The sequence below is a fragment of the Cucurbita pepo genome, chromosome LG08 (genome assembly GCF_002806865.2).
Source record: "Cucurbita pepo subsp. pepo cultivar mu-cu-16 chromosome LG08, ASM280686v2, whole genome shotgun sequence".
Taxonomy (NCBI): Eukaryota; Viridiplantae; Streptophyta; class Magnoliopsida; order Cucurbitales; family Cucurbitaceae; genus Cucurbita; species Cucurbita pepo.
The window spans coordinates 3852717-3875464 of NC_036645.1; the positions used below are offsets into that span (position 1 = coordinate 3852717).

Genomic DNA, 22748 nt, shown 5'->3' on the forward strand with positions numbered 1-22748 from the left:
TAAGGCTAATTATGAGTGCCCTTTTGATCAAAATGCAAGTGAAATGCTTGGAAATAAACCCTCATAGATCAAAGTTGAAGCTCTACTTGCCATCAATCTATCTATCATTATGGTTTTGAAGTAAACTAAACTTGAATTTGGTACTAACCCAACCTTTTTCGTTACAAAAGTTTTGAGGTCAATGTTGAGACTCACTAAATAACTACAATTTCATTGACTTCCAATAACAAAAACAAAGCAAAGCAAAGCAGCGTACTTTTGGGTCACCATATCTCCCTGATATAAACTCGGTTATCATGGCGGCGATGGCGTAGGAGACGTCGGAGGCTTGAAATCTGGATACTGCAACCAGAGATACAACAAGGAGAAGAATTAGAGGCTGTTTTTATCATGAATGTCACTGACAGTCAACAAAAACATGATCAAATTTCACAACTAGGACATGATCAGATATAATCATGGAATTGAGAATTACAGAAGGATATGGAGAAAGCGGCCTCGAGATTGCGGGCGATGATTCTGCTTTTACTTCTTGTTTCGCCTCCACCGGACTTATCTCAGGAGCAGCCTCTGCAACAGCTTCTGCTTTGTGTAGAGGGGCAGCTTCAGCTGAGTCTGCTGGTGCAGGAAGTGCCTTGCTCGTAGCAGGTAATGGTAATAGAGCCTTTCCAATATCCTGCAATTCATAAAAAGTTTTGATTCAAGAACTGATGAGACTATGAGATTCATAGAAAGTATGCAGATTCAACAGAATGTATGAGTACCTTCAAGTCGTCAACCAGTCCTTGTGGGGCAACCTTGGTGTTTAAGAGCTCATCAAGTTCTTGTATTGTTTTCTTCCGATCCTATGGCCAATTGATTGAGGTCAAGCACAATTCAGTATCCAATCCCAGTGTCAACATAATTAAATGACAATGCGGAATAAGAAACAAGTTCCCACAAGAGGCAGGTAATAAGTAAATGATCATGGAAAATTATTATTGAGATCCCACATTGATCGAAGAGAAGAACGAAGTATTTCTTATAAAAGTGTCGAAATATCTCCCTAGTAGACGCGTGTTAAAACTGTGAGGCTGACGGTGATACATAACGGGCCAAGGTGGACAATATATACAAGCAGTGGGCTTGGGCTGTTACAAATTGTATCAGAAGCCAGACACTGTGCGATGTTTTAGCGAGGACACTAGGTGGATTGTGAGATCCCACATTGGTTGGAGAGGGGAACGAAGCATTCCTTATAAGAAAATAGAAATCTCTCCCTAATAGACGCGTTTTAAAATTGTGAGGCTGACGGGATATGTAACGGGCCAAAGCGGACAATATCTACTAGCAGTGGGCTTAAGCGGTTACAAATGGTATCAGAGCTAGCCACTATACAGTGTGCCAGTGAGGATGCTAGACCCCAATGAGGTGGATTGTGAGATCTCACATTGGTTGGGGAGAGGAACGAATTCGACATTAATGTTAATGAACAAATCTAGGATGCACACATCCAACTCACCTCAGCGTATAGGAGTTTCTTGCTCACAAACTGAATAATTGCAGCTGAACCCAGAATCTCAAGAACCGTTTCCATCTGTTGAAAAACGTGATCTAAGACATTATTATCAATTCTCTTTTAACCGTGTCATAGCCAAAGGATAGGGGGCTACCTCAGTAAAAGCCACTAAACCAATTGCAGTAGCTGCTACAGCAAAAGCAGCAGCAACAGCAGGAAAATCTTCAGAATCCTCCTACATTTAAATTTCAACCAAGAATCTAATCAAATCATCTTTAGCCAACAAAACCCATCAGAAAGTTAACGAAAAAAGGAACAACTTTTGAGCAAAGAACATTGACAAGTTATGAAATTTAGGTACTAAAACAATCATGTTTTTCATTGTAACCATTCATATGTAGAAAAATGGATTGAAATAGAGATGCGTACTCCAAGTGCACCAGCAATGGCATCTGTTAGACTGCCAATACTCAAAGGTGACTTTGGTGTTAACCAAGGAAGACCACTATTCTGCACAACACACACATTCAAGTCAAAACCTCCTAAAATATACTGAAAGAAATCCTTGAAATGCAAATACACAAAGAAGAGTAGTGATAACCGTCCATCCTCGAGGTCCTTCGACACCGTCTTTAATGGCGAAAGCAGCTTTGAATCCATTGACAGTGACCAACTCTGCAACAAGTTCTGAGTTCCCATCATATCTGTCTTCCAACAAAATTTAGACATATCATTTTCAAACAAAACATGCTTACATTAGCTAAAAATAGTTCATTCATATAGATTCTTGCTTTACTTTCTAAACTAAGTTAACAGTGATGAACAAGAATGTTATGAATCATGCAAAGTCTTACTTGTCTAAGATGAACAATGTGGTGTTTTGTGGTTCCTTGAACTTCAAAGCAAGCTTCTTCAAGAAACCAGGCTTATCTTCACCTTTGTAAGGAATGGACACAGGCTTTTTGCCCAACTTTTGAATATCAGGGCTACCCACTTTCCTAAGTTCAACCGGCGCTCTAATATCAAGTAGCTGAGTATTAGCATCATCGCCCAATTTCGCATAAGCAATTTTGGCGGATTCAACACCCCATGGCTTAGATTTCCCAGTAAAAAGAGACAAGAACAATGGGAGTGCCAAAATGGNTGCTTGGAAATAAACCCTCATAGATCAAAGTTGAAGCTCTACTTGCCATCAATCTATCTATCATTATGGTTTTGAAGTAAACTAAACTTGAATTTGGTACTAACCCAACCTTTTTCGTTACAAAAGTTTTGAGGTCAATGTTGAGACTCACTAAATAACTACAATTTCATTGACTTCCAATAACAAAAACAAAGCAAAGCAAAGCAGCGTACTTTTGGGTCACCATATCTCCCTGATATAAACTCGGTTATCATGGCGGCGATGGCGTAGGAGACGTCGGAGGCTTGAAATCTGGATACTGCAACCAGAGATACAACAAGGAGAAGAATTAGAGGCTGTTTTTATCATGAATGTCACTGACAGTCAACAAAAACATGATCAAATTTCACAACTAGGACATGATCAGATATAATCATGGAATTGAGAATTACAGAAGGATATGGAGAAAGCGGCCTCGAGATTGCGGGCGATGATTCTGCTTTTACTTCTTGTTTCGCCTCCACCGGACTTATCTCAGGAGCAGCCTCTGCAACAGCTTCTGCTTTGTGTAGAGGGGCAGCTTCAGCTGAGTCTGCTGGTGCAGGAAGTGCCTTGCTCGTAGCAGGTAATGGTAATAGAGCCTTTCCAATATCCTGCAATTCATAAAAAGTTTTGATTCAAGAACTGATGAGACTATGAGATTCATAGAAAGTATGCAGATTCAACAGAATGTATGAGTACCTTCAAGTCGTCAACCAGTCCTTGTGGGGCAACCTTGGTGTTTAAGAGCTCATCAAGTTCTTGTATTGTTTTCTTCCGATCCTATGGCCAATTGATTGAGGTCAAGCACAATTCAGTATCCAATCCCAGTGTCAACATAATTAAATGACAATGCGGAATAAGAAACAAGTTCCCACAAGAGGCAGGTAATAAGTAAATGATCATGGAAAATTATTATTGAGATCCCACATTGATCGAAGAGAAGAACGAAGTATTTCTTATAAAAGTGTCGAAATATCTCCCTAGTAGACGCGTGTTAAAACTGTGAGGCTGACGGTGATACATAACGGGCCAAGGTGGACAATATATACAAGCAGTGGGCTTGGGCTGTTACAAATTGTATCAGAAGCCAGACACTGTGCGATGTTTTAGCGAGGACACTAGGTGGATTGTGAGATCCCACATTGGTTGGAGAGGGGAACGAAGCATTCCTTATAAGAAAATAGAAATCTCTCCCTAATAGACGCGTTTTAAAATTGTGAGGCTGACGGGATATGTAACGGGCCAAAGCGGACAATATCTACTAGCAGTGGGCTTAAGCGGTTACAAATGGTATCAGAGCTAGCCACTATACAGTGTGCCAGTGAGGATGCTAGACCCCAATGAGGTGGATTGTGAGATCTCACATTGGTTGGGGAGAGGAACGAATTCGACATTAATGTTAATGAACAAATCTAGGATGCACACATCCAACTCACCTCAGCGTATAGGAGTTTCTTGCTCACAAACTGAATAATTGCAGCTGAACCCAGAATCTCAAGAACCGTTTCCATCTGTTGAAAAACGTGATCTAAGACATTATTATCAATTCTCTTTTAACCGTGTCATAGCCAAAGGATAGGGGGCTACCTCAGTAAAAGCCACTAAACCAATTGCAGTAGCTGCTACAGCAAAAGCAGCAGCAACAGCAGGAAAATCTTCAGAATCCTCCTACATTTAAATTTCAACCAAGAATCTAATCAAATCATCTTTAGCCAACAAAACCCATCAGAAAGTTAACGAAAAAAGGAACAACTTTTGAGCAAAGAACATTGACAAGTTATGAAATTTAGGTACTAAAACAATCATGTTTTTCATTGTAACCATTCATATGTAGAAAAATGGATTGAAATAGAGATGCGTACTCCAAGTGCACCAGCAATGGCATCTGTTAGACTGCCAATACTCAAAGGTGACTTTGGTGTTAACCAAGGAAGACCACTATTCTGCACAACACACACATTCAAGTCAAAACCTCCTAAAATATACTGAAAGAAATCCTTGAAATGCAAATACACAAAGAAGAGTAGTGATAACCGTCCATCCTCGAGGTCCTTCGACACCGTCTTTAATGGCGAAAGCAGCTTTGAATCCATTGACAGTGACCAACTCTGCAACAAGTTCTGAGTTCCCATCATATCTGTCTTCCAACAAAATTTAGACATATCATTTTCAAACAAAACATGCTTACATTAGCTAAAAATAGTTCATTCATATAGATTCTTGCTTTACTTTCTAAACTAAGTTAACAGTGATGAACAAGAATGTTATGAATCATGCAAAGTCTTACTTGTCTAAGATGAACAATGTGGTGTTTTGTGGTTCCTTGAACTTCAAAGCAAGCTTCTTCAAGAAACCAGGCTTATCTTCACCTTTGTAAGGAATGGACACAGGCTTTTTGCCCAACTTTTGAATATCAGGGCTACCCACTTTCCTAAGTTCAACCGGCGCTCTAATATCAAGTAGCTGAGTATTAGCATCATCGCCCAATTTCGCATAAGCAATTTTGGCGGATTCAACACCCCATGGCTTAGATTTCCCAGTAAAAAGAGACAAGAACAATGGGAGTGCCAAAATGGCAGCACCACCAACAACGATTCCAGGATTCTCTGTCCCAAAATTTATAATCCCATCAAGAACCCCATTTAAATCCAAGTCCCCAGATGAAGAAGTGCTCACAGATTGTTGGAGAGCTTCCTCGTACGTAATAGCACCCGCAACCCCAGCATTAAGCACTGAAGATAGCAGCACTAGACTTCCATGAAAGGTTCTTGATGAAGAAATCCCTTGTGGGGTTGGTGAAATTGCGGTAAACCCAGCAGCATTTGGCGATTTGGAGGAGGAAGGAGATGGGAGAAAGGGGATTTTCCTGGTTTCTCGTTTTCTATCGGAAAGAACAGCCAAAGGGCTCAAACTTGCTGCATTGAGGGCCTCCATGGCATAATTCTGAGCAGCAAAAACAGAATCTGTAGCTCAAAAAATTGATGAAAAGGGTTCAACAACCATAACAAGTGAAGGGTTTATGCCAAATTGGTTTCGTTTGGTGGGGATATGGTTGAATGGAGGGCAAGGCGTGAAGAGAGATGTCATGTAATTGGGCTCTTTTTTTTTCTCTTCCGACAACAGAGTGCTGAGTGGAAATGTGCAACCAATGGGGAGATGACATGTAGCAGGATGAATTGTGGTAGCTTGCCTTGGAGAGATGTGATTGTGTGGCTGAGGATTAGAGTAGAAAGGTATGAGCGTTTGGTTTAATCCCCATTGGAGCTTCTCTGTGAAGCACTTTCAGTACAGCAGTACTGCACAGGACGAAGTTATGTGGTGGGAATGGGAAGAAGAAGGAATGCACGTACAGAGTTTAGTACAATATTCAATTACAGTAATTGGTTGGTTATAAGATAAAGATGGATTAATTAACTTAATCAAGTGCGTTTAAAGATACTGTTGCTTGTTTGGCCTCATATTTTTCTTCTACTAAAACAGTCAAATTTCAAGAACAAGATGGAGGTTTTCATGTTTACTTTCTCAGGCTTTTAGGAGCTTTTTCATTCAAGATTTTGTTGTGATGTCGGGAAATCAAATACTAGTTTGGGACATTAAATTGAGTTATGAAGTTCGGAGTTAATGAGTTGATATTTGGGACTTCGAGTTTTGTAGTCTAAATTTCATAAATATGTGTTTTACGAATCTTGTCGTCACTACCCATGAAGAAAGACATTCGAGCAAGTGGTGCGTAACGAACGTCAAAAAGGAGCTAGAGAACGAAAGAAACATTGGTTGAAACTGGAGAGAGAAAGAAGAAAAGAAAAACGAAGAAATCAGACGAAGAAGACGAACCCACAGGTCAGACTCGGATCGGTCAAATCAGATTGAAAGTTCATCGACTAAAAAAAAAAAAAAAGAATTAAGATAGCAAATAGAATTAAGATCTTACTACTAAAGAAAAAGGGTCCAACAAACAAGATTTTGGTCAACCACAGGCCCCTGATGAATCTGTTCATGATCCTATCTTAGCTTACTCACATTTGCTCGCTTAGCTCTTTAAGCATAGAACCAACCAATGTATAGTTTTGCATCAATCAGTCATAAATTAGTTAAAGCCTCAAAAAGGGCGGAAAAGTGAACAAAACTTTATGGTGGTCTCCCAGAAGCAGGTACAGAAACGCTGCAAATTTGAGACTTATTACAGAAGATCAAAAAAGTAGTCCAAACCTTGTCCGATTTCCCATATTGAGATGCCCGTTCCCAATGATCCAGCTGCCTCTAGACGTGTGGAGATTGATTTCAGCGATGGATAAAAGACTGCGTGCTTGTTTTGATTGTTATCAGTGTACAAGATGAAATGTTCGGCACTGATCTCCTCCCATTGCACCAGAGGCTTGTACTTGCTTAAGACAGATAGATAATCATTTCCAGTGATAGCTCCACCTCCTATTAATGCAACTGTTGTTAGAAAAGGGGCATTCTTGAACTAAAGGGAATTCTTCATCAAACAAAACAATCTCCAGACGTCAAATAGTTCGTTTATGCTTCAGATAGATAAATGTTAGAAAAGGAACATAAAAGATAGAATGATTTGTACCTCCTGAAAGGCTGTAATCATAGCCATAGAAGTTGATTCCAAGAAAAATCTTGCCAGCCTCGAGTGGAAGAAGGCTGTTGTCCTTGGTGCCAAGTACTAGCCGTAACGCTGAACGAATCCAATTCATTGGAGCATTGGGGCCTGGGCTATGAGGACTGGAGTAATCATAGGTCATAAGCGAGAAACCATCCACAGCACCACTCAAGCTCTGCATATCTTCTGGCCCAAAATCCTGGTTTTCCAGTTTCTCGGAATGAGGTGGACCAATGACATACACCAGTTGTAACGGTTGCTTAGATCTCCAGCTATCAAGCTCTGAGTGCAGGGCATTTCCAAGTTGCTTGATAAATTGCAGTGCCTGTAATAGGGAGTTAAACAGGTCCCTCAGTTATCCAATATCTGAAAGATGCATACACACATGCACTTTGACAGCCTCATCTCCAGGTAGACATCATTGAAAATATAAAGAAAAGGTTAGAAGACCAATGGTGGCCATCATAGCCACCTATGTAATTAGAAAGCTCTCGTGATTTGCAACAAGAAAGCCTAAGCGATCATGCTAACTAGCTCCAAACTTCTTTTGTTTTTATCTTTCTCAACTCCTCCAATTTTGGCCAATGGTGGCCATCATAACCACCTATGTAATTAAAAAGCTCCCATGATATGCAACAAGAAAGCCTAGGTAATCTGATTATGCTAACAAAATAGTTCCAATCTTCTTTTGCTTTTTTCCTTTTCTCCCTCTCTCTCGACACGTCCAATTTTGGCATGCATAAAAAGAAGGGAAAAAGAAAAAGCAAAACCCCTCATACTCCTCGTCAAAAAAATCCAAAATAGCAAAGAATAAGAAATTCATTTTGGGCTTGGAAAATCTCAGCAACTTAATCACAAGAAAACCATATTACAAGGTGCATCTAAGGAAAAAGATGAAGGACAAAATCTCAAGCCCCATGTCCCTAAACTAAATTAACTTCTTGTTGAAAGAAGGACAAGCAATAAAACCAGAAGATAAAATGACACAGGTAAGCATAAAAGAAATAAGCATTTAATTAACCAAACAGATCCAAGAATAACATCTTGACAGATGTGACACAATGTAGGCCATTTATAAATAAATACATGTTTCGTATCTTATCCGGCAAGTGGTATATCTTCAAAATAGGGAAGGAAACTGGTTACCGAATTCCTCAGGTCTGGGTCATTCAATATCCCATAAGCAGCCCACCTCGACCAGGATTCTAGCACAATACCATCATAGCCCATTTCCCTGGATAAAAGGGAAGAAAGATTGTGAGAGTTCTGNAAGGCGTGAAGAGAGATGTCATGTAATTGGGCTCTTTTTTTTTCTCTTCCGACAACAGAGTGCTGAGTGGAAATGTGCAACCAATGGGGAGATGACATGTAGCAGGATGAATTGTGGTAGCTTGCCTTGGAGAGATGTGATTGTGTGGCTGAGGATTAGAGTAGAAAGGTATGAGCGTTTGGTTTAATCCCCATTGGAGCTTCTCTGTGAAGCACTTTCAGTACAGCAGTACTGCACAGGACGAAGTTATGTGGTGGGAATGGGAAGAAGAAGGAATGCACGTACAGAGTTTAGTACAATATTCAATTACAGTAATTGGTTGGTTATAAGATAAAGATGGATTAATTAACTTAATCAAGTGCGTTTAAAGATACTGTTGCTTGTTTGGCCTCATATTTTTCTTCTACTAAAACAGTCAAATTTCAAGAACAAGATGGAGGTTTTCATGTTTACTTTCTCAGGCTTTTAGGAGCTTTTTCATTCAAGATTTTGTTGTGATGTCGGGAAATCAAATACTAGTTTGGGACATTAAATTGAGTTATGAAGTTCGGAGTTAATGAGTTGATATTTGGGACTTCGAGTTTTGTAGTCTAAATTTCATAAATATGTGTTTTACGAATCTTGTCGTCACTACCCATGAAGAAAGACATTCGAGCAAGTGGTGCGTAACGAACGTCAAAAAGGAGCTAGAGAACGAAAGAAACATTGGTTGAAACTGGAGAGAGAAAGAAGAAAAGAAAAACGAAGAAATCAGACGAAGAAGACGAACCCACAGGTCAGACTCGGATCGGTCAAATCAGATTGAAAGTTCATCGACTAAAAAAAAAAAAAAAGAATTAAGATAGCAAATAGAATTAAGATCTTACTACTAAAGAAAAAGGGTCCAACAAACAAGATTTTGGTCAACCACAGGCCCCTGATGAATCTGTTCATGATCCTATCTTAGCTTACTCACATTTGCTCGCTTAGCTCTTTAAGCATAGAACCAACCAATGTATAGTTTTGCATCAATCAGTCATAAATTAGTTAAAGCCTCAAAAAGGGCGGAAAAGTGAACAAAACTTTATGGTGGTCTCCCAGAAGCAGGTACAGAAACGCTGCAAATTTGAGACTTATTACAGAAGATCAAAAAAGTAGTCCAAACCTTGTCCGATTTCCCATATTGAGATGCCCGTTCCCAATGATCCAGCTGCCTCTAGACGTGTGGAGATTGATTTCAGCGATGGATAAAAGACTGCGTGCTTGTTTTGATTGTTATCAGTGTACAAGATGAAATGTTCGGCACTGATCTCCTCCCATTGCACCAGAGGCTTGTACTTGCTTAAGACAGATAGATAATCATTTCCAGTGATAGCTCCACCTCCTATTAATGCAACTGTTGTTAGAAAAGGGGCATTCTTGAACTAAAGGGAATTCTTCATCAAACAAAACAATCTCCAGACGTCAAATAGTTCGTTTATGCTTCAGATAGATAAATGTTAGAAAAGGAACATAAAAGATAGAATGATTTGTACCTCCTGAAAGGCTGTAATCATAGCCATAGAAGTTGATTCCAAGAAAAATCTTGCCAGCCTCGAGTGGAAGAAGGCTGTTGTCCTTGGTGCCAAGTACTAGCCGTAACGCTGAACGAATCCAATTCATTGGAGCATTGGGGCCTGGGCTATGAGGACTGGAGTAATCATAGGTCATAAGCGAGAAACCATCCACAGCACCACTCAAGCTCTGCATATCTTCTGGCCCAAAATCCTGGTTTTCCAGTTTCTCGGAATGAGGTGGACCAATGACATACACCAGTTGTAACGGTTGCTTAGATCTCCAGCTATCAAGCTCTGAGTGCAGGGCATTTCCAAGTTGCTTGATAAATTGCAGTGCCTGTAATAGGGAGTTAAACAGGTCCCTCAGTTATCCAATATCTGAAAGATGCATACACACATGCACTTTGACAGCCTCATCTCCAGGTAGACATCATTGAAAATATAAAGAAAAGGTTAGAAGACCAATGGTGGCCATCATAGCCACCTATGTAATTAGAAAGCTCTCGTGATTTGCAACAAGAAAGCCTAAGCGATCATGCTAACTAGCTCCAAACTTCTTTTGTTTTTATCTTTCTCAACTCCTCCAATTTTGGCCAATGGTGGCCATCATAACCACCTATGTAATTAAAAAGCTCCCATGATATGCAACAAGAAAGCCTAGGTAATCTGATTATGCTAACAAAATAGTTCCAATCTTCTTTTGCTTTTTTCCTTTTCTCCCTCTCTCTCGACACGTCCAATTTTGGCATGCATAAAAAGAAGGGAAAAAGAAAAAGCAAAACCCCTCATACTCCTCGTCAAAAAAATCCAAAATAGCAAAGAATAAGAAATTCATTTTGGGCTTGGAAAATCTCAGCAACTTAATCACAAGAAAACCATATTACAAGGTGCATCTAAGGAAAAAGATGAAGGACAAAATCTCAAGCCCCATGTCCCTAAACTAAATTAACTTCTTGTTGAAAGAAGGACAAGCAATAAAACCAGAAGATAAAATGACACAGGTAAGCATAAAAGAAATAAGCATTTAATTAACCAAACAGATCCAAGAATAACATCTTGACAGATGTGACACAATGTAGGCCATTTATAAATAAATACATGTTTCGTATCTTATCCGGCAAGTGGTATATCTTCAAAATAGGGAAGGAAACTGGTTACCGAATTCCTCAGGTCTGGGTCATTCAATATCCCATAAGCAGCCCACCTCGACCAGGATTCTAGCACAATACCATCATAGCCCATTTCCCTGGATAAAAGGGAAGAAAGATTGTGAGAGTTCTGCAATTGCAACATGTAAGCTAAACAAAATAGACTTTGGTTATGAAAGATACACACTTTTAAACCAAAATGATCTGACACCTGAAATTGGGTTGTATCATAAATTTGTGAAAACAACCTTGACTCTGAAATTTATAAGAGCATCTAAGAGTCTGACTCTAAACATGGATCTGCATCTTTATGATATAAAAAGATCCAAAATCACATACAAAAGTCACGCAGACCATCTAGTGTATTCTTACTTGCATTCTGTAACAATTAGATCAATAGCTTTGTCCTGTAGCTTCTTCTTTCTAAGCAGATCTGTAGGAAGTGCTTCAACAACCACTCTAGGCAATACCTACTTCAGAATTACTGAAAGAATTAAATGACCCGTCATCCGTCCAAGCTCAAATAAAATGATTTTAAGATTACTAGTCATGCATAAGAGGTACATTCAAAGGTGAGTCTTTAATCAAAGTTCCTTGAACAACCTGACATTTGTCAGAATTTCACAATCTGCCAAAGGCATTTCTCCTATGTGTTCTTTGATCCTACAGAATTCCAACAACCCTTCACAAAATATAACATAAATCCAGGATTGATTAAATATAACATCCCATCCAAACCCACTGCTAACAGATATTGTCCTCTTTGGACTTTCCCTCAAGGTGTTAAAACGCGTCTGCTAGGGAGAGGTTTTCACACCCTTGTAAGGAATGCTTTGTTCCCCTCTCCAACCAATCTGGGATCTCACAATCCGCCCCCAAGGTGTTAAAACGCGTCTGCTAGGAAGAGGTTTTCACACCCTTGTAAGGAATGCTTCGTTCCCCTCTCCAACCAATGTGGAATCTCACGTTAAAGCTTCTTCTAATGAATTTGTTTATGTTATATTGTGAGAACTCATATTTTGCTTCTAGTGCTACTTGGACAATAAAATTATGCATCCTTCATCGTACCAGTGCATCTCCAGCCAGTCTTAGCTCTGAGATCCATCCTTGATCAGCATTGTGTCTTCCCTCCAACACTAAGCGGGAACCATGACTGTATCAGAACAAATGTATAAGTATAACACAACTATTAGCAAAATGTAGAGGGAAGATAAACACAAGTATAAGAAAGTAGAAACAAAACAAAACTATAAGAACTAGCAAAGAATGTTGCTAATCGCTTTCAAGTGTTTCTGTGTACAAGTACACAGCCAAAAAACGAGTAAAAAAAAAAAAAATCATCATCATTTGCGTACCTCTTCAAATCATACCACACCGGTGATAAATGTGTAAATTTGGAGTTGAACTTTTTTGCTATATCATAGCCCCTGGAGTTCCTGCACAATTTAACATATGAACTTGTTAAAATTTAAAGCTGATAGATTAATAGTTTTTAAGATAGGAAAAAGAAAAGAAAAAGAAGGAGTTTCCAGGCAGATACCACGGCGTAATATAAGCAAGCACAGGATAATCATAATGGCGAGAAGTATTTTCAGCGACGTTTGAGTGCTCCTGCACAAAATAGAAGCCCTTGACAACTGAATAACCTACTCGCAGAAACAAATTAAACGAACAACGCTATCCTTTATCGGATAACTAGGCACATCAAAGAGAAAGTGAGGAATGCGCCGATCTCAGAAAGTAATAAATTAGTAAAACCTAGTGACTAAAGCATTTTACAGTATTTTCAAAGTAGCTGAAAATTCAAAGAGACAGAGAGGCGTTTAGCAACTCCAATAATACATACAGCTAGAATTTCTTGATGGTGGATATCAGTCTTTACGAGGCCCCGTTCATATACAGATGCGCCAGAAAATCCCCCGCTATTAGTGTATCTGTAATACAAGAGAGCGGAAATGGCGGGAGATATGACAAAGAAGACGACGAAGATGACGATAAGCCTCCGGTCAGAGGAGGAATCTCCGACGATTTCGTGCTTGTCGGAAGAGACATTATGGGTTTTCCGGCGAATCGAAACAGCTTGGCGATCCCGCTTCTTGGCCATCGGTGACGACGAGCTACTGGCTGTTCTGTTGACCGAGTGAACCAGATCAGACCAAAACGGCTAAATTTATTTGGAATAAATCTTAAAATTGGTTTTTAATGCGTAATTTCCTTTTATTATATAAATTTTATTGAAAAATGTAAATAAATAATAAAAACAAATATGTAATATAATATTCTACCTAACCTAATTTCTAAAAACATTAAAAAAAATTATAATTTAAAAATCCTATTAAATATAAAATAATGGTTCATTGGCAAATGTAATTGTAAGATAAAAAAATATAAAATAAAAAAAAACTAATTTATCGTAGAAAAATATATTTATTTATTTTTATAAGTAAAAAAAGCACATCGAGACAGGACAAAGAATGCAATCTTCGTCTCTAACCCGTTTATTTAGCTTGAAGTATATCCTTCGTCTCTAACCCGTTTATTTAGCTTGAAGTATATCTTCTTATTTCATTTAATGTGAAATTTGGAACTCGAACCATAAATGGACATTTCTATAAACTAATAACTGAAACTATTTTTAAGATTTATTAAGGATAGATCGACAATGAATAGGTAAAAAATATTAAAAACTGATTTTAAAATTTTAATTATTTCTAATTAAGATTTAAAATTTTTAAATATCTCACGTTGGTTTTTTATTATTATTATTATTTTTTCTTTAACTACAAGTCAATTCACGGATTACCATGCATATAGATATGTAAATTAAGACTAATTAAATAAATAAATAAATTTAAAAATAATAATTGATAGGTCGTGAGTCAGTAATACATAATATATTCAACTACCAATCAAAAAAAGATAATAGCTTTAAAATTAAGCCAAAGAATTGGGATTAAGAAATTAAAATTAATTAAACAATTTATATTTTTTAACGAAATAATTAATTCCAATTAATCTTATGGTACATGATAATAATTGATGTTAAGATAAAGACAAAAAGATTATGATTAATCAAATATAGAAAATTGTGGAGATTTAACGAAATAAAATTTGTGGATAAAATGAAACTAATTATTATTGGTCAATTAACTACTCATAAAAAGATATCGTCTGCATCGATTAGACCACTACCCACCAATCCCTTTCAATTTTCAATCATTTTCGTATTAGTTTTTTTNTTTTTATTACGTAGATAACTTAACATTGCAAATAAATATAACCAAAACTATTATTAAATAATAAATGATATATTGAGATGTTTTATCCAAAATTAACTAATCCAAAAAATAAATAACAAAAATACAAACTTACTTTTAAAAAAAAAAAACCAAAAATTAAAAATCAACTAGTTCTTTTAGGTCGAATCATGAGAGTTTAATAACATAGAGATTTGAACCTCTAACATTTTGAACATTTATATTAACTAGTTGAGTTCATGAGAGTTTAATAACATAGAGATTTGAACCTCTAACATTTTGAACATTTATATTAACTAGTTGAGTTCGAGACTATATGTTTGAGTCAAGTCCACACATAAAGGATGGTTACTCGGATTTCTTGGCCCCATAAGCTGAACCGCCACCCCATAGAATATTGTCACCATGGTGCAAATACATTAGGTACTTTTAACCCATCTTATTTGCTCTCTCATGTTAATACTTCATCCTTTTTTTTCCTTCGAGAATCCAAATCGCTTGACTAACTAGTCCCAAAAGTAGAAGAGGAAAGCAAATAGTGAAAGAAGCATATGCTTAAATCAAACCGTTTTTTCCGGTCCTAACTAAGATAAAGAAATCCCTCAATCATGATGATTTAACACCTTTACTTTTACAAATACCTGACTCCAAAAAACATAACAAGTAAAAATGGAGTCGTAAAGCACTATAGTTCTATCAAATTCTGCAGTCATGACATAACATAACAAAAGGTAGAGAACAAATTCTGAGGTCTAGAGTCAAGAGTCAAAGACTGACATGTATACCAACCATTCTAAATTAAAGACATATACTTAGCTTACTTATTTCAGGACTAAGTATGTACAAAACAAACATAGCAGTACTTGCCTTAAGCTCCAACAAATGCATAGGCCCTAAGTTTCTGCTACCATGCTGCACAAACTGAAGTTAATTAACATAAAATAAGAAAATTACCAGATTTCATCCATGGATATATATGGGTAGCTAAGCGTTGAAGGAGCAGAGCGGACCAGACTCGTCCTCTTACGAGAAACAAGAAACAAGAAACGAGAAACAAGAAACGAGAAACAAAAAACCAACCAAATGCATCTCCATGTGAGGGGAAAATTAACCACCAGACTTGCACCCAAAACTTCAGAGAATGTGATAGGATAGCTCTGAACAATCTTTACATGGCACAGCACAGCACATGTGGGAGCTATAATGGCCTCTCTACATCTACCACCATGAAAACTATTCACATCATCAATGTTCAGTTGTTGCTTCATCCATACCCACTACTTCTCGATTGGTTCAGTTTGCCCCTGCACAGCCATCCTCTCCGATACATCCGCCAATGATTTAAGATTGCATCTGATTAATGCCTTAACGAAGTAACACGTCTCATCTTTGGTGTTCCCGCTCGGCACATCCACCACAAAAGACTCGACTACAACCGTGCCAGGTCTTCCATCAATGACCTTTGGATGGACAGTCATGATGGAAGAGTAGTTCTGCATAATTTAGCAGGAAATGCTTTGAGTTTTTACTTAAATGATCAAAATCTCATTAAACAATTGAGTTAGAGAAGAACCCTAATGTTCATACTTTGAGCCTGTGATCTCCACCAACGATTCTGATTCCGAGTATGTGTTCTTCATCATCGAGAAGCTCCAACCTCTCAGTACTGGTGGTCGCAGGAAGACCAGATTTCACATTCACTTCCCTGACACTTCCAATGCCCAGATCTCCTTTCACTACACAACGACTAACAAAAGGCTTATACTTCTGGGGCTGATCAAATCTCCTCACCAGTGACCAAACCTGATATAATGTAACCAATTGAATCATTACAAAATCAGATAAGAACAATTCAACAAAACCTTCCATAATTCCAACGATTACTAAACAACAAGAAGGATAAAGCTCAAGAACTAAATGAGGCTACTCGCCTAGATTTTTGTCGTTTCACAAGAACAAGCTCAATCTGTTCCGAAAACTTCGAAAGACGTAAAGAAAATCTCACTCGCTACTCAATTAGGCAAGAAAATCGCGTACAAAAAGAAAGTAAACGAACAAAATTAGGTTTATTTGGCACAGCAAAATGTTCCACGAATAACCAGAAGACAAAATCACAAAAAGAGCAAGTAAAATCCATAGCAATTGATAACGAGTAAAGTCAATAACGAATCAGAAAAGTTCCAAAAACCCGCAGCAATTGAAGGCAGAGAAGGAAAAGGTTAGAAACCAGGAAGCTAAAAGAGGCAAGTAGAGAAATAATGAAAACGAAACCAAAATCCATGACAAACCAATGGAAACAAACTCCACGATCCCCATAAAACATCAGAAAAATCAATCCAGAGCACAGGAGCTGGAGCGTTGACAAAATGAAAAGAACAGTAGGATTTCGGATCGGAAGAACAACTCACAAGAGGAACCGGAGCTCTAACGTTCTTGAAAACAGCCGATGTACACTGATTCTCTTTGGGATGGTGACGGTGATGCCTGCGTATGTACTGAGCGTCCATAACTCCACATGGATCGTCGTCGTTCATGGCGATGGATTAGATCGAACTGAATTCCTTCCGCAGCTAGCTTGGCCACTAGAGAGTACAGAGAGACGGAGCTTCCTGAAGGTGCCGATAATGGAAGGTCTTGTGAGAAAGGAAGAGGCTCCGCTGGTTTGCAGGATTTGGCAGAGACGCAGTGCCCCAACCCTTTAGCTCTCTATTTTTATATATTACATTTTTAAATTTTTTTTTAATTTAATTAATAAATAACACTTCCAGTTACTCACCCACTAATTTAATTATTTAATTATTTAATTATTTAATTATTTTTATTTTTCCAATCTGCAACTTGCAGAGGACCACTTCACAATTCGCCAATTACATTACACACTTTTTTATTTTATATATTTTTTTATTCTTTTTTTAATTTCTTTTCTTTTCATTTTCATTTTTTTAAAAAGTTTATAACTAATTTTGAACAATTTACCTAAAAAGCCTTTAAAATTCACGAAGAAAAAAAAAACATTTAAAAAAAGAATTAAATTTTAATGAATGATTATGGAATTGGTGCTGTCGCCACCAATTTGTCTTTGGTGGATTCACATGCACTTCATCGTGGAAGCTACAACTCATGCTAACATTGTTGAGTTTTCTTTTTAATAAATTTTTAAAATGCCAAAACTACCCTTCCTAAGATTCTTCAGTTTTTTTAATAGGAAAAGTCTAGATTACCCTAGCTTTTAATAATATTATTATTCTTTTTAAATATACATAATTTGCTTTATTTATTTTCTTTTGGAAGCTTCCTTCCCACTTGCTTATCTTAAATTCTCATTTTAAATATTATCTCATAAAAAGAGGTTTAAATTAATAAAACACCTATTAAGTAATATTTCATTTAAACCAAATCAAGTAATATTAGTATTTTTAATTTTAAATATTTAATTGTAAGAATTTTTTTTTAAAATATATTACTATTTTAATAAATTCATTAGTATTTTTGAAATATAGTATTAATAGTTTCGTATATTTTTTTTTTTTATCTTTTATTAAATTAGCCTTGGAAAGAAATATAATTTTTTTATAAAAAAAAATTGGGACATATGAAATAGAAGTTCAATGGATGTGATAAAATTTAATAGTTTAATAAACTATTTAGGTTGAATTGAAAAATAAAAATTAAGGGTCAAAATGTAATTTCATTTCATACTTAGGAAGGTTATTGCGTACTTGAGAAGTACGATTTGGCCCCCGGGGAAAAAATATAATAAAATAAAATAAAGTCGTCTTTTTTTATATATATATATATATATATAATAATTTAATATTTTATAAATATTTTCTTTTTCTTAATAAAGAAGGAAGAAAATAATAATAATAATAATAATAATAATAATAATAATTTCAAATGTCAACGTGCATGCCACTCATCCGCGTTACTTCCACTGTAATACTTTTAAATACACAAATATATATATATATTTGTTGTTTCATAAAATAATTATAATTTATTTATAAATTCATTCTCCGCTATTAAATAAATGATCGAACATTAAGATATCTGTTAGCTAAATATCTGACCCATTACCATAAGGTTGAATTTACAAAGATCGTACTATTACTTGATAGTATCAAACCTATGTCCAAGATTGTATTATTGTTCTACGAAGACTATAGACATTCTCAATGGATCAACACTATTAAAGATAAAATCTCGCCAATCCAAGATCATAGTGTTGTTCTACAAAGACAATAGACACTCTCAATGACTAGGCGCCACTCCTTTTCTAAGTTATTTCAGTTTTTTCGTAAGAAAGACAAAATGTAATAGCCCAAGGCCACCGCTAGCAGATATTGTCAGCTTTAGCCCTTTACCTATCATCATCAGCTTGTGTCTACCAAGAAGAGGTTTTTACACCCTCATAAGGAATGTTTCATTCCCCTCTCCAACTGATGTGGAATCTCACAATCTACTACCCTTAGGGACGAGCGTCCTCGCTAACACATCGCCCCGTGTCTGGCTCTGATGTTATTTGTAACAACCCAAGTCCACCACTAGATATTGTCTGTTTTAGCTCGTTACAAAGAATGTTTCGTTCCCCTCTCCAACTGACGTGGGATCTGTGATTGAAAAATATGTGACCGTTCAGAACAAAGTGTGAACAGAAGGGGTGAAGATAGGGTTTTGCGGAGGGAAAGGCAAATAGAAGTAATTGTGGTTCATTGACTTTACAACTATAAGATAACAATAAAGTATAAAGTAATGTTTAAAAAATGATAATATCCACCGACCAAACCAATTTAAAAACATAATTTGGTACAAACTTTACCCATTTGATAAAGAAAGATGTTCCATTGAAGCGACATCCAACAACTTGCTTTAAAACTTATCACAAAAAAGGACCTCATCTTTCTTCTATGTCACAAAATCAAAGTGGATTACATTATTATCATTAATGTACCAATTTTGTCCTTTCCTTTTCCCCTTTTTAATAATTAATTATATGTTAGTCCGTTTATAAATGTCCATTTACTCCCTAGACTCGAGTCTCTAAAGAGATCCGACTCAAGTGGGATAGAAAATCTCTGTTTAAACCAAATTACCGTCAAAATGGAACTGCTCAATTCAAACAGTGTAGAGAAACACATTCAGTGATTCGATCTACCGATTCAATTTGGTTCGATTGACTTTTCATCGTTATAGGTTTGGTTCAATAATCTTCTCCCGTTTCCATTCAAGTCCATGAGTTTTTTCTCTAACTTATATTCGTTTCGATTAATTTTTTTCAATTTTATTTGGTTTTGGCTTGTTTTTGGGTGCATTTTGAACAAAGTTCATGTACTTTGGTCCAATAATTGGAGTGATTTAGATGGGGAGGGTTGACCTCTCTTGGATGAGATTAAATCAATCATAAGCTCAAAGAATATAGTGGTTGAAACGACGTACTCCGTAAGATTTTTTTAGTAAATGTACGTATGTTGAAATGTTATTGAGAAATCAGTAGCGGGACCTCATCGTGTATTGAATGACACGTGACCTCGATGAAAATAAAACTTGTGGCAATTTACCCATCATTAATTCTTATGTTGCTCGATTTGGCTCCTCTGACCGAGTCAATTCAACAATTGGAGTAAAGTCTTCCAAAACTCTCTGGTGGGTACTCCAAAGAATTGACATTCCATTAATGACTTAATTGACTATCATGACCACAAGTTAGTTGGTCTATATTTTTCAGAACCGATTCACGTTACAAGCTCAATGACTTAAGATAGATTTTTTGTCACAAGCTAGAAAATCTGTATTTTCAAAGTATAAAGAGGATAAATATCTCACTAAATAATCATATGTTACTCGATCTTAATCCCGAGTAAGTTATGAACTACTAATAATGAGAGTTTGTCCTTCAATTTGCACGGGTCAGAGTGGCTTTTGTAGTCAATTCAATAAGCCCATCATTTTAGGATTTGACCAAATAGACTGCGGTAAACATAATCTTAAAATATCTATATTTCTTTCTTTAAAACCGTAAAACTCTACCGGTATACAATATAACACTATTTTAAATTATACAAAATTATAAAATATTTTAATAGACATTTTGCCATGATTTTAATATACAACATTTTAAAAAAAAAATTAAATCCACGACTCGTTTCTTTGGCTGATAAATCAATTAACGATGAATGATTAGTGACACTTTTTGTGTGTCACACGAGTTAATAGTTATCCAATCGAGTTATAATTTTGTGTTATTTATTTATAAAATAAAAAAAATTAAGATAACTTAAAGAACTAAAAGATTGAAAAAAAAAAAAAAAGATAATAGTCACGTGATGCACCTCATCCCCTTTACTCCATACGGTCCCCACATTGACCCATTCATAACATAGTCCAATTTTGACCTAAAATTCAAATTCTCGGACATGTTTGGTTCGTGATTTTAATAAGTGTAGAAGCTAGTGATTTTTTTCAGTTCTGCTACAATACCTAATTATTAATTTAGGGTCGGTAATCTCGTATATCAACTACAAAACTAAACTGGTTATTTCAAAATTACTCGAGCGTTGAGTCTAACATGTAACTCGAACGTGTTCGTACGTGGTAGTTGATTAGGTATGAGATGTGATATTGAAGCTAGAAAGAGACGGGTGAAAAGGAAAGGGAAGAGAGAACGATAGATATCACTTATGGGCATAGTTGGGATAATGGAACTCAAATTCGTCTTTTTGTGTTATGTTCAACGTTCCTTTAGTCATCATCTTCTTTTTACTTCTAGAAAAAAGCTCACTCTTAGTCTTAACCTTTCTTTTTCTTCCCTCTTTTTCTCGATGTTCAATATTATTATCTTAGCTTTATTTTTGTATTCAAACGCAATCTCGAGTCTTCACCAGTCATAAAAACTTACGCCTAAGTTTATGCTATTGTCGATACAAACGTATTCAAACGTGCAGCTGCTATGAAGATATAGAAGATAAACTTACGCGTAGTTTCGCATAAAAAGTTAGTTTTTATTATCTCGAATCTAAATATATTAATGGTTGATTAATAGAACTTGATAAATAAATATAACAAATACCTACCACTACTTTAAAAAAGAATCAAAGAAAAAGAAAACTACCAATTATGGCCTGCCACGTCACTATCTCATTGAATGAATTTAGCATGGAGTCTTTCAATAAAAAAGAAAAAGTGAGTTTTATTTTTTTATTTTTTTATTTTTTTTTATTTTTATTTTTTTTGCGTATGGAAATAAATATTTTATAGGTTAAAAAATTTACGATGTAGATTGATGCATAAATGTTCATTGTGTGTAAAATTGTATATCTGATTATGACTAAAAAGTTAGAGGTTCGAATCTTTATTTAATACCTCGGGAAAGAAAATTCAAATAAATTAGTATGTTCAAGTTGGTTTTCTTTTGTTTCTCGACCGTAAATCTCTCTCTTTCACTTGTTTTTTTTCAATCAATCACGAGGGTTCTAGCGTATGGAAGAACCTAGCTGAATTGGTTTGGCCCTTCCTTTTCTCGTCAATGGACTCTTGACGTATATGATGGAGTGCAGAGACAATCGAGATATCAAAGATTCTCATTTGGATGGTTCGGAACTTGATAAGAACTTCAATCACGTTTGAATCTTTTTACTACATATTTCATAAAACATTTATTCCAAATTGTGTTTGGATTAATATAATGATGTGGTTGGAGTGGTTAGGAGCTGAGCACAACTAAGATTGCATACCTTTATGTGGGGTATACCTCCATATTTAAACTATTGTCTCTCCATGTCAATGTTTATCTATATGATGGAAACAACAAGATTTCTTGATGTGACAAGTACCCACTACACACGAATTTAGACGAGTGGAGGAGGAGGTACGACGTTACCCCATTCCTCGAGATTGAATCTAGGGACGTTGAAACTCAACATTGGCTAATTTAGGGAATGATCATGAGTTTATAACCAAATAATATTATCTCCATTGAAATGAGGTCTTTTCGGAAGCCCAGAGCAAAGCCATGAGAGCTTATGCTCATAATAGACGATATTATACTATTGTGGAGATCTGTGATTCCTAGCATTAGTGCATACGCTCAATTATAAGTCGTCATTTTTTTTGGGCTAACATGGTTATAGGGGTTAGATGGGCTTGGACCCATGTTTCGTTATCATATTATGTCATGTTAGTTGATAACAATTTTATTTTGTTTAGTCTTCCCATTCTAAATGTTTTATTAATATATTTTAAATAAAAAAAATCACACATATATATA

General features: G+C 36.2%; 5 protein-coding genes across 5 annotated transcripts; all 5 read right to left on the minus strand.

Annotated features, from left to right (window-relative positions):
* Positions 1–66: 66 nt before the first annotated feature.
* Positions 67–2663, minus strand: LOC111800079 (rhodanese-like domain-containing protein 4, chloroplastic). The gene is made up of 8 exons (XM_023683662.1): positions 2353–2663; positions 2100–2202; positions 1928–2008; positions 1653–1733; positions 1502–1576; positions 765–845; positions 476–676; positions 67–342 (listed from the first exon to the last, which is right to left on the minus strand). Exons 1-8 carry the CDS (start codon positions 2661–2663, stop codon positions 295–297), a joined length of 981 nt encoding a protein of 326 aa, XP_023539430.1. The 3' UTR covers positions 67–294.
* Positions 2664–2668: 5 nt separating this feature from the next.
* LOC111800206 (rhodanese-like domain-containing protein 4, chloroplastic) lies at positions 2669–5902 on the minus strand. Its single transcript, XM_023683799.1, has 8 exons — positions 4951–5902; positions 4698–4800; positions 4526–4606; positions 4251–4331; positions 4100–4174; positions 3363–3443; positions 3074–3274; positions 2669–2940 (listed from the first exon to the last, which is right to left on the minus strand). The coding sequence occupies exons 1-8, from the start codon at positions 5595–5597 to the stop codon at positions 2893–2895; spliced, it is 1317 nt and encodes a 438-aa protein (XP_023539567.1). The 5' UTR covers positions 5598–5902; the 3' UTR covers positions 2669–2892.
* A 757-nt stretch (positions 5903–6659) lies between these two features.
* Positions 6660–8536, minus strand: LOC111800210 (chitinase domain-containing protein 1-like). Its single transcript, XM_023683804.1, has 3 exons — positions 8422–8536; positions 7243–7600; positions 6660–7091 (listed from the first exon to the last, which is right to left on the minus strand). Exons 1-3 carry the CDS (start codon positions 8503–8505, stop codon positions 6844–6846), a joined length of 690 nt encoding a protein of 229 aa, XP_023539572.1. The 5' UTR covers positions 8506–8536; the 3' UTR covers positions 6660–6843.
* Positions 8537–9476: 940 nt separating this feature from the next.
* LOC111800207 (chitinase domain-containing protein 1-like) lies at positions 9477–13401 on the minus strand. Its single transcript, XM_023683800.1, has 8 exons — positions 13075–13401; positions 12769–12839; positions 12584–12664; positions 12297–12381; positions 11601–11698; positions 11239–11326; positions 10060–10417; positions 9477–9908 (listed from the first exon to the last, which is right to left on the minus strand). The coding sequence occupies exons 1-8, from the start codon at positions 13330–13332 to the stop codon at positions 9661–9663; spliced, it is 1287 nt and encodes a 428-aa protein (XP_023539568.1). The 5' UTR covers positions 13333–13401; the 3' UTR covers positions 9477–9660.
* A 1636-nt stretch (positions 13402–15037) lies between these two features.
* LOC111800212 (abscisic acid receptor PYL9-like) lies at positions 15038–17186 on the minus strand. The gene is made up of 3 exons (XM_023683806.1): positions 16894–17186; positions 16073–16288; positions 15038–15978 (listed from the first exon to the last, which is right to left on the minus strand). The coding sequence occupies exons 1-3, from the start codon at positions 17017–17019 to the stop codon at positions 15763–15765; spliced, it is 558 nt and encodes a 185-aa protein (XP_023539574.1). The 5' UTR covers positions 17020–17186; the 3' UTR covers positions 15038–15762.
* Between the last annotated feature and the right edge of the window lie 5562 nt (positions 17187–22748).

Bases quoted from the DNA above. Each gene is read 5' to 3' on its own strand.
- LOC111800212 (XM_023683806.1), bottom strand. From the start codon at position 17,019: ATGAACGACGACGATCCATGTGGAGTTATGGACGCTCAGTACATACGC. The intron at 16,289-16,893 runs GTGAGTTGTTCT...ACATTATATCAG, and splicing joins TTAGAGCTCCGGTTCCTCTT to GTTTGGTCACTGGTGAGGAG. The intron at 15,979-16,072 runs GTATGAACATTA...TAAATTATGCAG, and splicing joins GTGGAGATCACAGGCTCAAA to AACTACTCTTCCATCATGAC.
- LOC111800207 (XM_023683800.1), bottom strand. From the start codon at position 13,332: ATGGCCAAGAAGCGGGATCGCCAAGCTGTTTCGATTCGCCGGAAAACC. The intron at 12,382-12,583 runs GTACGCAAATGA...GTTCTGATACAG, and splicing joins GTGTGGTATGATTTGAAGAG to TCATGGTTCCCGCTTAGTGT. The intron at 11,699-12,296 runs GTACGATGAAGG...ATTCTGAAGTAG, and splicing joins GACTGGCTGGAGATGCACTG to GTATTGCCTAGAGTGGTTGT.
- LOC111800206 (XM_023683799.1), bottom strand. From the start codon at position 5,597: ATGGAGGCCCTCAATGCAGCAAGTTTGAGCCCTTTGGCTGTTCTTTCC. The intron at 4,332-4,525 runs GTACGCATCTCT...ATTTAAATGTAG, and splicing joins CCATTGCTGGTGCACTTGGA to GAGGATTCTGAAGATTTTCC. The intron at 3,444-4,099 runs GTGAGTTGGATG...AATTGGCCATAG, and splicing joins AGAAACTCCTATACGCTGAG to GATCGGAAGAAAACAATACA.
- LOC111800210 (XM_023683804.1), bottom strand. From the start codon at position 8,505: ATGGGCTATGATGGTATTGTGCTAGAATCCTGGTCGAGGTGGGCTGCT. The intron at 7,601-8,421 runs GTAACCAGTTTC...TCCCTATTACAG, and splicing joins ACCCAGACCTGAGGAATTCG to GCACTGCAATTTATCAAGCA. The intron at 7,092-7,242 runs GTACAAATCATT...TTGCATTAATAG, and splicing joins TGATTACAGCCTTTCAGGAG to GAGGTGGAGCTATCACTGGA.